We start from the raw sequence: 12,913 nt of genomic DNA on the forward strand, positions 1-12,913 counted from the left end.
AAATTACAATTGATCACTGAAGGGCGCACAAATAGCTCATGGCTCGTGGATACCAGATGCACTGGGGTAAATTCTTTATGAAAATTATAAAAGTATCAAATATAGAAAATTCAATTGATTGGATAATATAAGGAAAATTTATACATTTAGTAAGGTTATCGAAAAGCCTCCATAAGAACTGTTTTATCTTATGAGAAATATTTGTAAGTAAAAATTTTAAAGATATAAAGTTCTGTAAATTGGATAATATTAGGATAAGTTATATTTTTAGTAAGGCTAAGAACTGTTTTATCCTAGTACAAAAGAAAGTTAAATTTTTATCACTTCCTTTCAAAGACCCTGTTTAAGTAAATACCTTTTCAAATATTTACTGGTTTAGGATATTATTTTCCTAGTATAGGCGTTTTTCTCTCTCTGTAGCTCGTGTGCGGAGTGCTTGGTCCTCCTGCAGCCACAAAATATGCATTAGACTGTAATAAATCATGAGCCTGGCAAAAGGCGCTGCGAGAAGGACTCGGATAACTCGCAATGAAGTTGCAGGCAAATGCCCCCATACCATACCATCGTGTGTGCTTGGTATACTATATTCTCAATATTCTCACGCTTTGTACACTCGCATATTGAATTCAATAAATATGTCGTCTTCCTGCTGGAAAGCGGGGGAGTGGTGGAAATGGGGTCCAAAGCTCTTTTAATACCCGATACCAGGGACTGAAATTGATTTCGACTGTGCGAGTATGCGGCTTGTAATACGTGGATTGCGGCATGTAATGTCATGCAGATGACGACTACTTAATGGGTCTCAATCTTACAGACTTGATGGCTTGCTCTGGCTGGTTTTGTGGGCAGCTGGCAAAAATTTTAATAAGCAGCTCTTTCAAAGCAGCCGCCTCAATGGCAGGATGAGCTGGATGGGGATCAGGAGGAGCGGTGGTTGTGGCCAGTTTTGACAGAGTTTGTATCATATTGATTTCGAAACAGCAACGGCGGATGGTGGTGGCACAACTTCGGGCCCTGGTTTTGTGGCAGGCAAAGTTCTGAGCCACCCAGTCACCCACTCAACCACCCACTCGACCGGCCAGCCAACCAACCATCCTTTTACACACAGACACATATATTCATTCCCAGCCAGGCTTAAACTTTAAGTGCGCCGGTTTTGTGGGCTGGCAAACTTCGGAGCATGTCTGTTAAGTAATTTAAATCCATATTCTGTTGCTGCCGATAAAGTTTAGTGCCAAAACTTAAGCGGCTGCCTGCGAGTCCCAGAGATCCCTGGGAGATCCAGGCATTTAATTGGGGGCTCCCGTGGCTGCAGTGTCCTGTTGGTAATTTGTCTCAAGTATCCAAAGAACTTGCCAGTTGCCAGTGGCCGGTGGAAGTAGATGTACGACTACTTCAAGTGTAAGTGTGCGTGTGTGGCATTTGTTTATCGTCCTTGTGGCATATAATTATAGGCCACACCTCTCCGGCAGCCTCGCATCGAGCATCTTTTGTTATTGTACAAACATTGTTGTTCCGCCCATTGTGCCGGGATCTATTGTCGAGCAGCTGGCCATAATTAAATGCGGCTCCCTTGCCCCCGCCTACACATCCTTTCCGCATATCCTTCCCTGCACCTGTCTCCGCCTGATGTGGCCACATCCGTCTCCCTGTTGTTTTGGCATATTGTGCATATAAATCACACCAGGCAGCCAGTCTCCATTTTCTAAACCACACACACTGGCACACACGCACAGTTGGTGCAATAATTATGGTTTCCGGTTCAATGAATTCATTGTTATCGATACTTAAACCAGAGTCCTTGCCTTGGACTTTTGCGGTGGCCAAGTGCGCCCCCACAAAGGCCCTATAATTACACAGCTAATTGCAGTCTGCCGTGCCATTTGAACTGGACACAATCCGATTTTGGGGCACTGGGGCCTGTGGCTTTTGATTTTAAAGTCACGCGCGGGCCAAATAAATTTAAAAATCACACCGATTCGGCCGTGATAAAAATGTGTAAATTGCTGCCACAGCAGACCGCACAGCCACCGCATAACATAATGTTTTGCGGTTGGATTTGGTCGATGGTGAGGTTGAGCCATCCATCCAGTCATTCGGCCAGCCAGCCCACCATTCTGACCATAACCCAGAGCCAAACCCAAACCCAAACCGAACCAAGTGGCGACAGCCTGCCACCGGCTAATGGATGGATTGTGGATGGGCCATGTCGAAGCCTAATTGGTTTTATTAAACGTCACATGAATAATGCCCGCTGCAGCTGCATCCAGCGAAAATCCTTTCAGTTCCTTGACACACTTCCAGTGGATCTCTCCACCCCATTTGTTGACTGCTGGCCAACACAGAGGACCTACAACCTTGGCGGACTCATCAAATATTGAAGGCGGCTCGTCGGTTAGATACAGCTTACCTAGAGTGCCAGATGTTTTTTCTGTTTTTCTGGGGGCAGCGGGGAGATGGGAACTGCAATTATTTCTGGGGGGCAACCCAGATATTAATGCCCGTGCCATATTAAAAGATTTGTCAACGGGCAAACTTTGGCCCATTGTTTTGCCCTTGCCCGAGGGGTCCAGAAATGATATCCTACTGCCGGTTGGTTGGTCCATTTTTTGGCCATCGCCGGGGCTAATGTCTTTGTAAGTGCTACGAGGGCTATGGCCAAAACTTTGGCAGTGGCGCACATTATTTTTTCATCTTTAGTGTGAGCCAAACTGAAAGTAATTTACGCTCGTAAAAACTGCCAAGCCGAGATGCCAAAGAGCGGCAAACTTTATGAAATTTATATATGTACGGGCCACATGGTGGGTATTTTTGGGTTCTGGAATCCAATGGTTTTCGGCTGGTTTTGGATCTGATTTTTGGGGGGGAGAGTGTGTCCGTGCTGCTGAGCCTATAAAAACTTCGACAGCGCATTATTTTGCCTGTTTTCTCCTTTGACAATAATGGAGATTGGTCGACGGGGTCTGCGAATCGGGGCGAGAAATTTACGTGCGCCTGGCGAAAGTTCAATAAACGAAATATTTCTGGCCATGATCATTATTTGGCAAACGGAGCGCATAATAAACACATAAAATAAACAAAACTTTTCAATAATCGACTTTTTTCCCACTCCATCTCTCTCTTTTTTGTTTGCCGGCGAGGAGTTTTCCGCTTTTCCGTTTAATGTTTGCCTGTGGCGATGCCGATGCCCCAAAAAAAAAAGAATCCAGATCCGAGAAAAGCAGGAACAGGACCACAAGGAGCAGGACCAAGTTTCAATGACAAATGAAAAAAGTTGTCGCCGCTAAAATAAATACGCATTTTTTATAGGCCTGTGTTCTTGCGGATAATGCTTTAAAGCGCCTTAAAGTCGGCAATAAAACTATTTTTCAATCGTTTGAACTCGCCGAATAGAAGAAACGAGCTAGAGGGAAAAAGCGAGACGGGGCACTTTGGAGATTTGGGGAATTGTATCGCAATTTGCATGCACCTCACACATACACAAGCGTTGGTAGGGCGGTGGGCGTGGCTCAGACACACACACACACAGCAGCACAATCGTATGCAAATATAAAGGCAACATTGTAATTGGGGGAAATATATGTAAATTATTCATCATTGCTGATTAGAAGCCCAGCCAAAGACGCATGCGAAAGGAAAGGAAAGGAGAAAGTGCACTGATAAAAAAACATACTAAGTCCGTATTATTTTATATTCATTTTAATAAAATATGGAATTTTAACTTATATTTTCATTGCAAAATCCTAGTTTTATTGAGGTAACAATTTACAGTAAATATGGCTTCATCGTATCTAATATTTTCTGCATTGATTCAAGTATTTTCCAAAAAAAGCAGGCAGTTTAGTTTTTAGTTTCAACTATTCTCGTTTTTTTTAGTGTAGAGGAAAGGAGAGTGAAGGATACCCAGGATACCCAGAAGGAGCCAGAAACAAAGCTGGAGTCGCACGCTTGTTAGGCACAGGGAATCAAGGAACCAGAATCCCCGGCAGGAAGTAGTTGAGCAGGACCGGGAGCCAAAGGATCCAACGGAGCAGCAATTTGCATCCGCTCTCTCTCTTTCCATCTATATCTCCGACTTCTTCTGCTCCTGCAGCGATTCCGGGGCAAATGGCAGATTAGTTTTGATTTTTTCAAACGCCCTAGCCCTGCTAAAAATTTCCACTCTCTATTGAATCTTTGGCCGTAAAGCGGCCAAATTGCAGCCGAACCTACTTAGCATATTTGAGTGGCCCGGACGCATAAAGCACTAAGCACTAGGCACTAAGGATGTAAGGATATGTTAATTTGACCAGCACACACTCACAGCGCTGTAGCCCCGAATAACGAAGCCTAACAATGGGGCCCAAGTGATTTGAGCCCAGCCGCATAAATTTTGGTCCATAAAAATCCCATGGAACGTCAATCTGGGCTGGGTGATTGGGATTGGAATTGGGGGATTGGGGTTCAGGTTGGGGAACTTTGCATAACAATGCAACAACGGCAAAAGTGGCGAAAAGTCGTTGGCAAATTTGTGAGCCGGCCTACTTACCGAGTATCTCGACCGTGTGGGTGATTTCGCGCGGATCCATAGTGGCAATCTGGCAGATATAATCACCGGCATCCGTGGGCAGGGCGTCGCGTATCTGCAGATTGAATCCGTTGACCAAACGCACTCGGGGATCGGGCGTCACTTTCACGGAGCCGGCGGTTAATATGGCAATCCCACGCTTCCAGGCCACAACGTACGTGTCTGTAATAAGAGAGCGAAAGCAAATCGAAATTAAAATCAAAATTGAGATTTCCCCAGGCTGAAATTATAATTGATAAATTATGTTCGAGAGTTATTAAATCGAATGGCAGATTCGAGTGCTTGCATTGCAGTGGCAGCGCAAATTGAAAAGTCAGAATTCAAATGACTCAATTACGGGCCGCTTCAAAGGATCTAAAAAGGCTAGAAATTCAATTTGGCATGGACCCGTACACAGATACGAACAGTCCCACATACACACGCAGCCAGAGGCAGATCCAGAGTGGAATATAAACCGCAGACAGGCGGCATGAACAACACTGGATGAGGGTCAGACAGGCACTCAGTAACACCCACTTGATATCCGCTAATGTGCGGCATTTGCAATCATATGCCAGAATGAGAGGCAGTCAGACACTCGGATGCTTTCACCAGCAGCAGCTGCGGCAGGAGCAGCAGGAGCCAGGATGCCAGCGGAAGGATGTCAGCCAGACACATGAAAGCCAGGGTGGAACCCTACTCGCCTAGGGGTATACTTTTAATGTTACAAAAATAGCAAGTTCTTTTTTCAAAATTGATATGTTTCTCTATAAGTTCCATAAAATTTGTTAAAAAAATATTTTTTTCTTTATTTTCTTATTTTTTTTTTTACATAAAGAAAAGAAAAAAATTTGTTTAACTAATTAAATTTTTTTTTAAATTTTTTCAGATTCTATGACTATGAATATTTAATTCTTTTTTTTCCATTTCCACAGTACACCTTTGTCAGAAGTCCTAGATGTTAATCACATAAAAACCTTGGTCCACCCTAACATGTACTAATACACTCATAGACACACTCATTCACGTACAACAGTCCAATGGCAATGGCGTATTCATCGAACTCATTAATTGTGATTCCTTTTTCAATTTATGTGAGTTGCTCGATGTAAATTTCCGTGCGCGTGCTGAACATAGATGGTCGGCAAAGGGGAAGGAGATAGGAAGGGTATAAGTATGTATGTATAGGGGAACCGAGGAGGAGTTGGGAACAGCAGAAGCAGAAGTATTGAAATGTGCATTGAAGCTACCGGATTTGCTACTAATGATGTATGACTTCCGTGTTTCGGTGCCGACGAGCGGCGTTCATTAAAAATTAAAACAATTTTGCCCGCCATCGACGACTAAGTGAGCTCTTCTGCTGCCAAAAAATCAGGAGAGCGGGAAAATGATTTACAGCTGCGGTCAAAATGTTGGCAATGACTTTAGAGGCTTAAAATGCTTTTCTTTGCTTAAGAGATCAAAGTTATTTGATAGAGATATTTAACAAAATAGCATTGTGGCTCAAAATAAATCAAACTAAATTTATAATCTCTCAAAAACTTTTATTTTAGGAGTGACTTATATTTATATAAGTACTCGATACATAATTGATAACAATTTGTTTCAAATGAGTTTTTTAATCTGAGTGTTAATAAATCTCTTTACCAAAAATCAATAAAATCATTGTCAATATGTATTTAATTTTAAACAGAGCCGCCAAGACATTAGCATATCTGAGTAAAATACTTAAATAATATTTTGACCGCAGCTGTAGCATTCGCTTGCACCTCAAATTGATTCCCACACACCCATGGATGAGTGAGTGAGTGCAGCAGGAGCCCCTAGCCGAGTTGGCTGGGCTGTAATAAAATGCTTATGAAGTCATTTACATGCGCATTCAAAAAGCGTATTTATTTGCAATGAGTTCAACAACATCAACAAGCCAAGGAAGGCACACGGTCTCTGCTCCATGAAAAGCTGAAAGGCAATGCAGGCGCAGTGCACTGCAAAAACAAATAAATAAACGAGCACCACCTGCTGTCGTTAGCGTGCTCTAAAAGGAGTCGAAGGTGGAGTTGTGGTTGCATGTTGGAGGATGGCATAGGATGGGTTTACCGACGCCATGTAGATGGTGTCCCTGCCGCAGAGTACGGAAAGTATAATTCTTTAGGCTTCCCGGGTGGCAGTGGCGATGGCGATGACGTTGGCGAGGTGCTAGTGCATTGAGTTGTGGGCCTGGCCCTGCTTAGGAATTAGGAATGGGTGTGGGGTGTCAGGGGTACTGCAACATGTACGTGCTGGCAAAGTGCAGTCATATCATATTAGCCGCTTGATTGAGTTATGAATGAAGCAACGCCAGTTGTAGTTGGTACATTGCCAAGTCGATTTTTGCACAGGGATATGCAAATTGGGCAAGGGCTTCCAAATTGCCCAAGACAGGCTGTCAATTATTTGGTTTCCCAGGGGCTATTTTCAAGCCTCACAACTGGTTAATTTCAACAAGTTCGTACTAATTGCCTGTCTTTGTTTCCGACCAGTCAGTTGATTTCCATTGGAAATTCCTAAAATGTTACATTTTATTTTTGGGAGAAAAGATGCCCCGCAAAAATCTCATCTTTTCTGGAATTTGGTAAGGGGAAACGGGTAAGTGATTTGTGATTTTGACAGTGATGCCCAGTTTTTCTATTTTTCTTTTAATTATTTTAAAAGTGTAACAACATTTATACAAAATGCTGAAACAAACTTAAGTATGAAGAAAGCATTTAAAATAACTTTTGAGAATGGAAAATATTTTTTTATAGGATGATCTGGCTTGTTTCTGTCTTTAGTATGGTTACTTGGCAGCACTGTTGTGTCGGGGTGGCCAAACTAATTATTCTGCTGGCACCATTCAGCAGACTCTCAGCTAAGATTGCTCAGGACTGGGGACTGAGGACTTGGGACTCCAGGACTCGGGACTCTTGTCCGTTGCAAGGGCACACATAAATCAGGAGCCTTGTTCGTGTGTGCAGTGCAGCACTGCCTCGCCGGGCTGCAACTAAATAAATTGTTAACTAAAATAACAACAATCTAACAAAAACAAGCAAAACACGAAACGCCTCAATTTCCGGTTTAAGTGTTCTAAACTAAATAGAAAGGCACACGGATGCACGGATACACAGAGAAAGGGAAAGGGGGCGCAGGCATTACGACAACAATACATGCAAACCATTGCGCCGTTAAGCGAGCGGCAAGTCCTGGAGTCCAGGATCAGGATCAGGAGCAGCAGGAGGAGTGCCAGAAGCGGATGAGGATGAACGAGTTGGCCGGCGTGGGGCGGAAACTCGGTAAAAGCATTTCGGTTTTTGTATGTCGGGCTCATCCTCACTGGACTCACATAAACACGGCCTGCTCCGCCCGGCGCCTGGCTCCCGAATCCTGAATCCTGGACAAATGGCCGACCGCACACGTCCTGCTGCAGAGCGCTGGTTCATTGTTTACAGCCGAAAGCCAACTTTTAGTTTTCCACACTTCACCCAGTGACAGAGATACCATATATGTGTGTACATATATCCACATAAACACAGTGAAACGGACGAACAAACAGACACGACCAATTCAAATATGGCCAATGTTCGCATTGTTGCAGCAGCGCCTTTGTCTGTTTACCCGGGGCATACTGTGCGTATGCGCAATATGCCAGCCATCGTCGTTGAGAGACTTTCAGCTCGATTTTCTCGCAGTGGAAGGGCAGGGGAAAAGAAGGGAAAGGGCAGGGAGAAAGCTGGGGCAAGGCAGGACCAAAGGCCGACCAACGGACATGTTGTTTGTCTGAGCGCAATTTATTGCATGTCGGAAAGGCCAATATTATAAGATGATGACCCCCGAAGATAAACGATGTTGCGGCTTAGCCGCCGCAGGCAAACTAGAGCGAATGGGGCAGACTTATCTGCAACTTCTTGCAAAACTTTCTACGAGCATGTTTGCCCAGCGTGTGAGTGTGCTAAGTGCGGTGTTCGTGTGTTCGTGTGTACGGAAAAAGCGAAATTAGAACTGTAAATGGCATTAATATTGAAACTTTGTTGCCTCCATGCTAGCAAGTATATGGCACTAAGTACTCCATACCATACCAGGCAATGCCAAGTCGAGTGGTCCGTTCTGCTGTTTGCACAACTTCAACTTTTGCGGTACGATTCCATTTCCGTTTTGCCGGGTAATAGTTTCGAGCGCCGACGCTCCATCAAAGCGTAATGAGCGTTTGTATGGCCGCAATGACGGGGTTTTTGTGTTTTGAATTTTATTGCATTCGAGTTTACAGTCACAGCCCGTTACAGCCAGTTACCAGTTAGCAGTTTGCAGTTAGCATTTGCCAGTTAGCCATGTGGCCAGTTGTTAAATGTTTTTACTCTATGGTTGTTTAAGCGAAACCGCAATGAAAAATTCACACGACACTGGCTTTGCATGCAGACAAGTTGAGCAGTGGATAAAATGGCCAAAGCAATTAATTAGCCGATTTAGGAAAGCTTAAAAATTGCAATACTCTAACCAGAGATGGCTTCTCAATGGGAATATTACGTTTTAAAATTAAATCGGATTTTCCATCTCTGACATGGATATTTTGTATATTTAGAAAGTTTTAACAATTTGTCCAGTTTACAGGCATAAATTATATAATAATATTTACTTGCCCAAAATGCACAGGATTAACATGCAAATTTGGCCAAACAAACTGTGCTCTAAAAGAACAATCTCTCTTTGTTTGCTTTCTTTGCCAGGATAGTGAACCCATCCTCTTCAGTCAGGACATTGTCATTCAGGTGAGTGAAAGCCTAAGCATTTGGGATATAATTACGCTTTGACAGCATGAACTGAACTGTTTGCCTCTTATGATCAAAGAAATCTTAGGATTTTTCGAAATTGATATTGTCGAGCTGACATAAGTACAAGTATTTCCACTCTAGAGGGTATCCTTTGCTAGGGGAAAGCAGCAATTGCCGGAGTGGCAAAAGCAAAAGCAGAAGCACAACAGTAGCAAAAGCAAACAGAAAAAAGCAGACAAGCAGACAATGAAATAAACAGACTTTGCGTGCCAGACACTGAAGAACAAATAAAAATTCAAATGAAATGATAATGATGAAATGTTTCACTGTTTACTCGCACTCAGACACGACTATCCCATCCCATCCCATTCCATCACTTGACTATATATTCCATCCATGGTTTTCCGGCCACTCGAGCTGAAAGATTACTCTTTCGGGGTGCAAAGCCCCGTAATAAGTGTTTAAAGGCATTTTCATATTATATGGAAATGCTCTCACACACACACGCCCTTTGTGTTTGATTTTCGCCTCTTTTTCGCTTTCGAATTTTACGAGTTCGCATCGCATAAAATGAAATGAAAATGCGCATAAATTGTACAAAGTGCCGGGTGAGAGGTTCGACGTTTTAGTGCGCTTTTAAAAATTCTATCAATTATTTTTTTACACTTTATGTTCGCGGTCATAAAAAGGGATGTGCGTTGCGGCTCACCTGCTCCTCCGGCAATCAGGCTAAATCGCCGGATACTCGTTCCTAATCATATTTTCAAAAGGGCGTCGCGTACCCCATAAAGCGTGCGTTATTAAAAAACAAAGAAATCAAGCCGCGACTTCGCTTTTAATTATTTCAGTTAAGGGCCCAAGTAAGCCGCGAGCTGAGCTATGGCTGTAATGAAATTGTCGTATGGGCACTTTATTAGCATAATGCCGCATTAGCCAAGGGGACAAGGCTGGAAAAACTCGGGCAACTGCAGAGTAAACCAAGCCGTAGCAAAACGCCCAGGCAATTTATTTCCCTCCCCGTTTATATTTACTTTGTTGAGCTTTATTCCGGTATTTTCTGTTCTCAGTCATGCTTTTTTATTATTAGTACCCAAATGCCCGCAGCTATAATTTTGTTGCAGAAATTGTCTATGTATCGCATCGCCTGCGTTGCCAGCTTCGTCTTGGCCTTGGTCGTTCTATCTCATCCTCGTCCTGGTCTTCCCTCAAACCTCATCCTCGTCCTGGTCCAAGCTGTGGAGTTCGTCGTCGTCAGAGGCAATCAAGTGCATGAGAAACGCAAATGAAATTCTTTGTTCTGTATTTCCTTTTCTTATAAACGGATACTCCCACCGCAGACGTCTCAAGCTCATATGTGTCTACATAAGCGGATACATGTGTATGTCTTATACACTTATAGAAATTGGTACAACAAATTGTGCTCTTAAAACCATAATATCAATGATTTGCCACGTATAAGCAGAAAGCAAACCAATTTACTACAAATCTCAACTTAAATTAACTTTTAACTTAAAATAAAACAGAAAATATTTATTTGCTACAAAATATAACACACAATTATACCTTAAATCAAGAAATCACTTTTTATATTTTTAAAAAGTGAATATTAGTTTTTACAAACGTCAAATAAAAATTAAACATAAAAAAAAACCTTAAATATTTAAACAGATTGTTTCTCTGTGTAGAAATAAAATGTGCTCCAAGTGTTTGGGGCAAAGTATTTATGTAGCATTTTGTCCCCGCCGAGTGGCACAAGTTTTGACCATCTTGGCCGGCGTTTTCTTGGCCCAGCTTTATTTTATTCCTCCCACATCTTTTTCATCCCGGCCAGAATGCTCCTCGCATGCTGTTGCTTATGCTAAATCCTTGTTATGTACAAATAATCTCGCACACACGACCGCATTTAAATTGAAAAACGTACATGGAGCAGCCACCGCTCAAATGCCAAGACTTGAGTGGAGCGGAAGGCCACAGCAAAAACGCCGTAACCACTACACATGTCTTGGATGGATGCCACAAGCACCGCCACCACCACCCGTCGGATGTCCGCTTTGACCGCTGGTCCTGTTTTTCTGCGGTCGGACTGCCACGGGAGCAAGGCAGTAAGGATGAAATTTAGTCCGGCCGGGGGATTAATGCATAGTTGTGGCCATCGCATAATGTCGGCTTAATTATTTGTATGGCAGAGCCTTCGACCGCAGCATTTAAATGCAAACTGCGTGGGCGACTCTGCTCGTGTTGGTATGCCTGATCGAAAAGAGCGGGGAAAGGAGGTGACTGGATCCCGCATTTCCCTACTACCCACCGCCCACTACTCACCCGTGTTGGCCACCTCGCAGGGCAGCACTATTGTCTCGCCGGTGATAAATTTGAATGTCTCCGAACGTGATATGAACATGGGCTCGTTCTTGGTCATCATGCTCTGGGCGGACACTGCAAAGGACAGAAGGAGAGACAGAATTTTAATATCAAATGCCTTTCGGTATTTTCGTACCAAAATATAAAGTAAATTACTCAAAATATTATTACTCGGCTTGGCCGACGTGTGCACACATTTTCGGTCATCATGGACATCATCATCTAGATCAACATCTACACAACATCTTGTGTGCGGCTAATTGGTTTAGTGCATTTAAGAATATTTGTCAAATGTCGGAAAGTTCATAAAGTGCATTTTATTATGCCCATCCAATGAAAGTTGTCAAATTTACGCACAGGCTTGGCCAAGGATGGGCGAATAATTTAATGCACTTGCTGTTGATTTGCTAATCAATTTTATATGTCAATCTCAGGGATTGTGTATGTGCGTGTGTGGGAGATTTTGGAGCCTAGGCTTGTCTGTGGCTGTGTGCTTGTAAAGTGTTAAAATGCTCTTAAATATTAAAGCCCACTTTTTGAACCAATACCCCAGTGAGTCCAGAATTAATTCAATTGCTAACACCCACCTGCACGCACAGATACCGATGCACGATGCATTTGCGTATTAGGTAATTCGTGTCTTGCATAATTTATTCAGGCCCACGGTGACCACATCAAAGGACCCTCGCTGCATGCATGGCATTAGAGTATTTATTTGGTTTTGTAATTAAACAATGATTATTGCATAAATAGCCAGGTATTGCGGCCAGCCCCAATTAAACTCAATTAAACGGTGAGCATACATTCTGTACACCCATCATTTGTATTTCAGAATGGAGATACAAACCCCTGCCGCCCGAAAAACGGATACGCTCATATCCGGTTACAAGGTAATCGATTACTTTTAGTGTGACAGGGCAGAATGCGGATACAGATAGGACTACGCTGGCCGCACTTCCGAGTCGCACGCAAACGGGGGGCCATCAAGGATCGGGGCAACTGTCGACTGTCGAGTGCCGGGAAAAAACGAGAATAACAAGAAAAACTGTGCGTCAGCTACAACGACGATGCCAAAAGGCGATGGCAAACAATTTAATACGTTTAAGCGAATGTGTCAACAGGGCAAGCTGCCTTGAGCCTTGGGGCTCTGAGCGATGAACAATGAACAGGGGCTGGCGGGTGGAGTGGCGGTGTTTTGGGGGAAGGTCCTGCGGATGCGGATGCGGAT

At 43.3% G+C, this 12,913-nt stretch overlaps 1 protein-coding gene across 2 annotated transcripts in view; it reads right to left on the reverse strand.

Annotated features, from left to right (window-relative positions):
- Nucleotides 1–12,913, reverse strand: part of LOC119562096 (limbic system-associated membrane protein) — a 134,095-nt gene that overhangs the window by 22,968 nt on the left and 98,214 nt on the right. For both annotated transcript variants that reach the window (XM_037875395.1, XM_037875396.1), the window contains 2 exons: nt 11,647–11,760; nt 4,529–4,729 (listed from right to left, as the gene is read on the reverse strand). In XM_037875395.1, coding sequence (XP_037731323.1) covers nt 4,529–4,729; nt 11,647–11,760 — 315 coding nt within the window. The remainder of the gene's footprint in view (nt 1–4,528; nt 4,730–11,646; nt 11,761–12,913) is intronic.

The sequence above is a fragment of the Drosophila subpulchrella genome, chromosome 3R (genome assembly GCF_014743375.2).
Source record: "Drosophila subpulchrella strain 33 F10 #4 breed RU33 chromosome 3R, RU_Dsub_v1.1 Primary Assembly, whole genome shotgun sequence".
Classification (NCBI taxonomy): domain Eukaryota; kingdom Metazoa; phylum Arthropoda; class Insecta; order Diptera; family Drosophilidae; genus Drosophila; species Drosophila subpulchrella.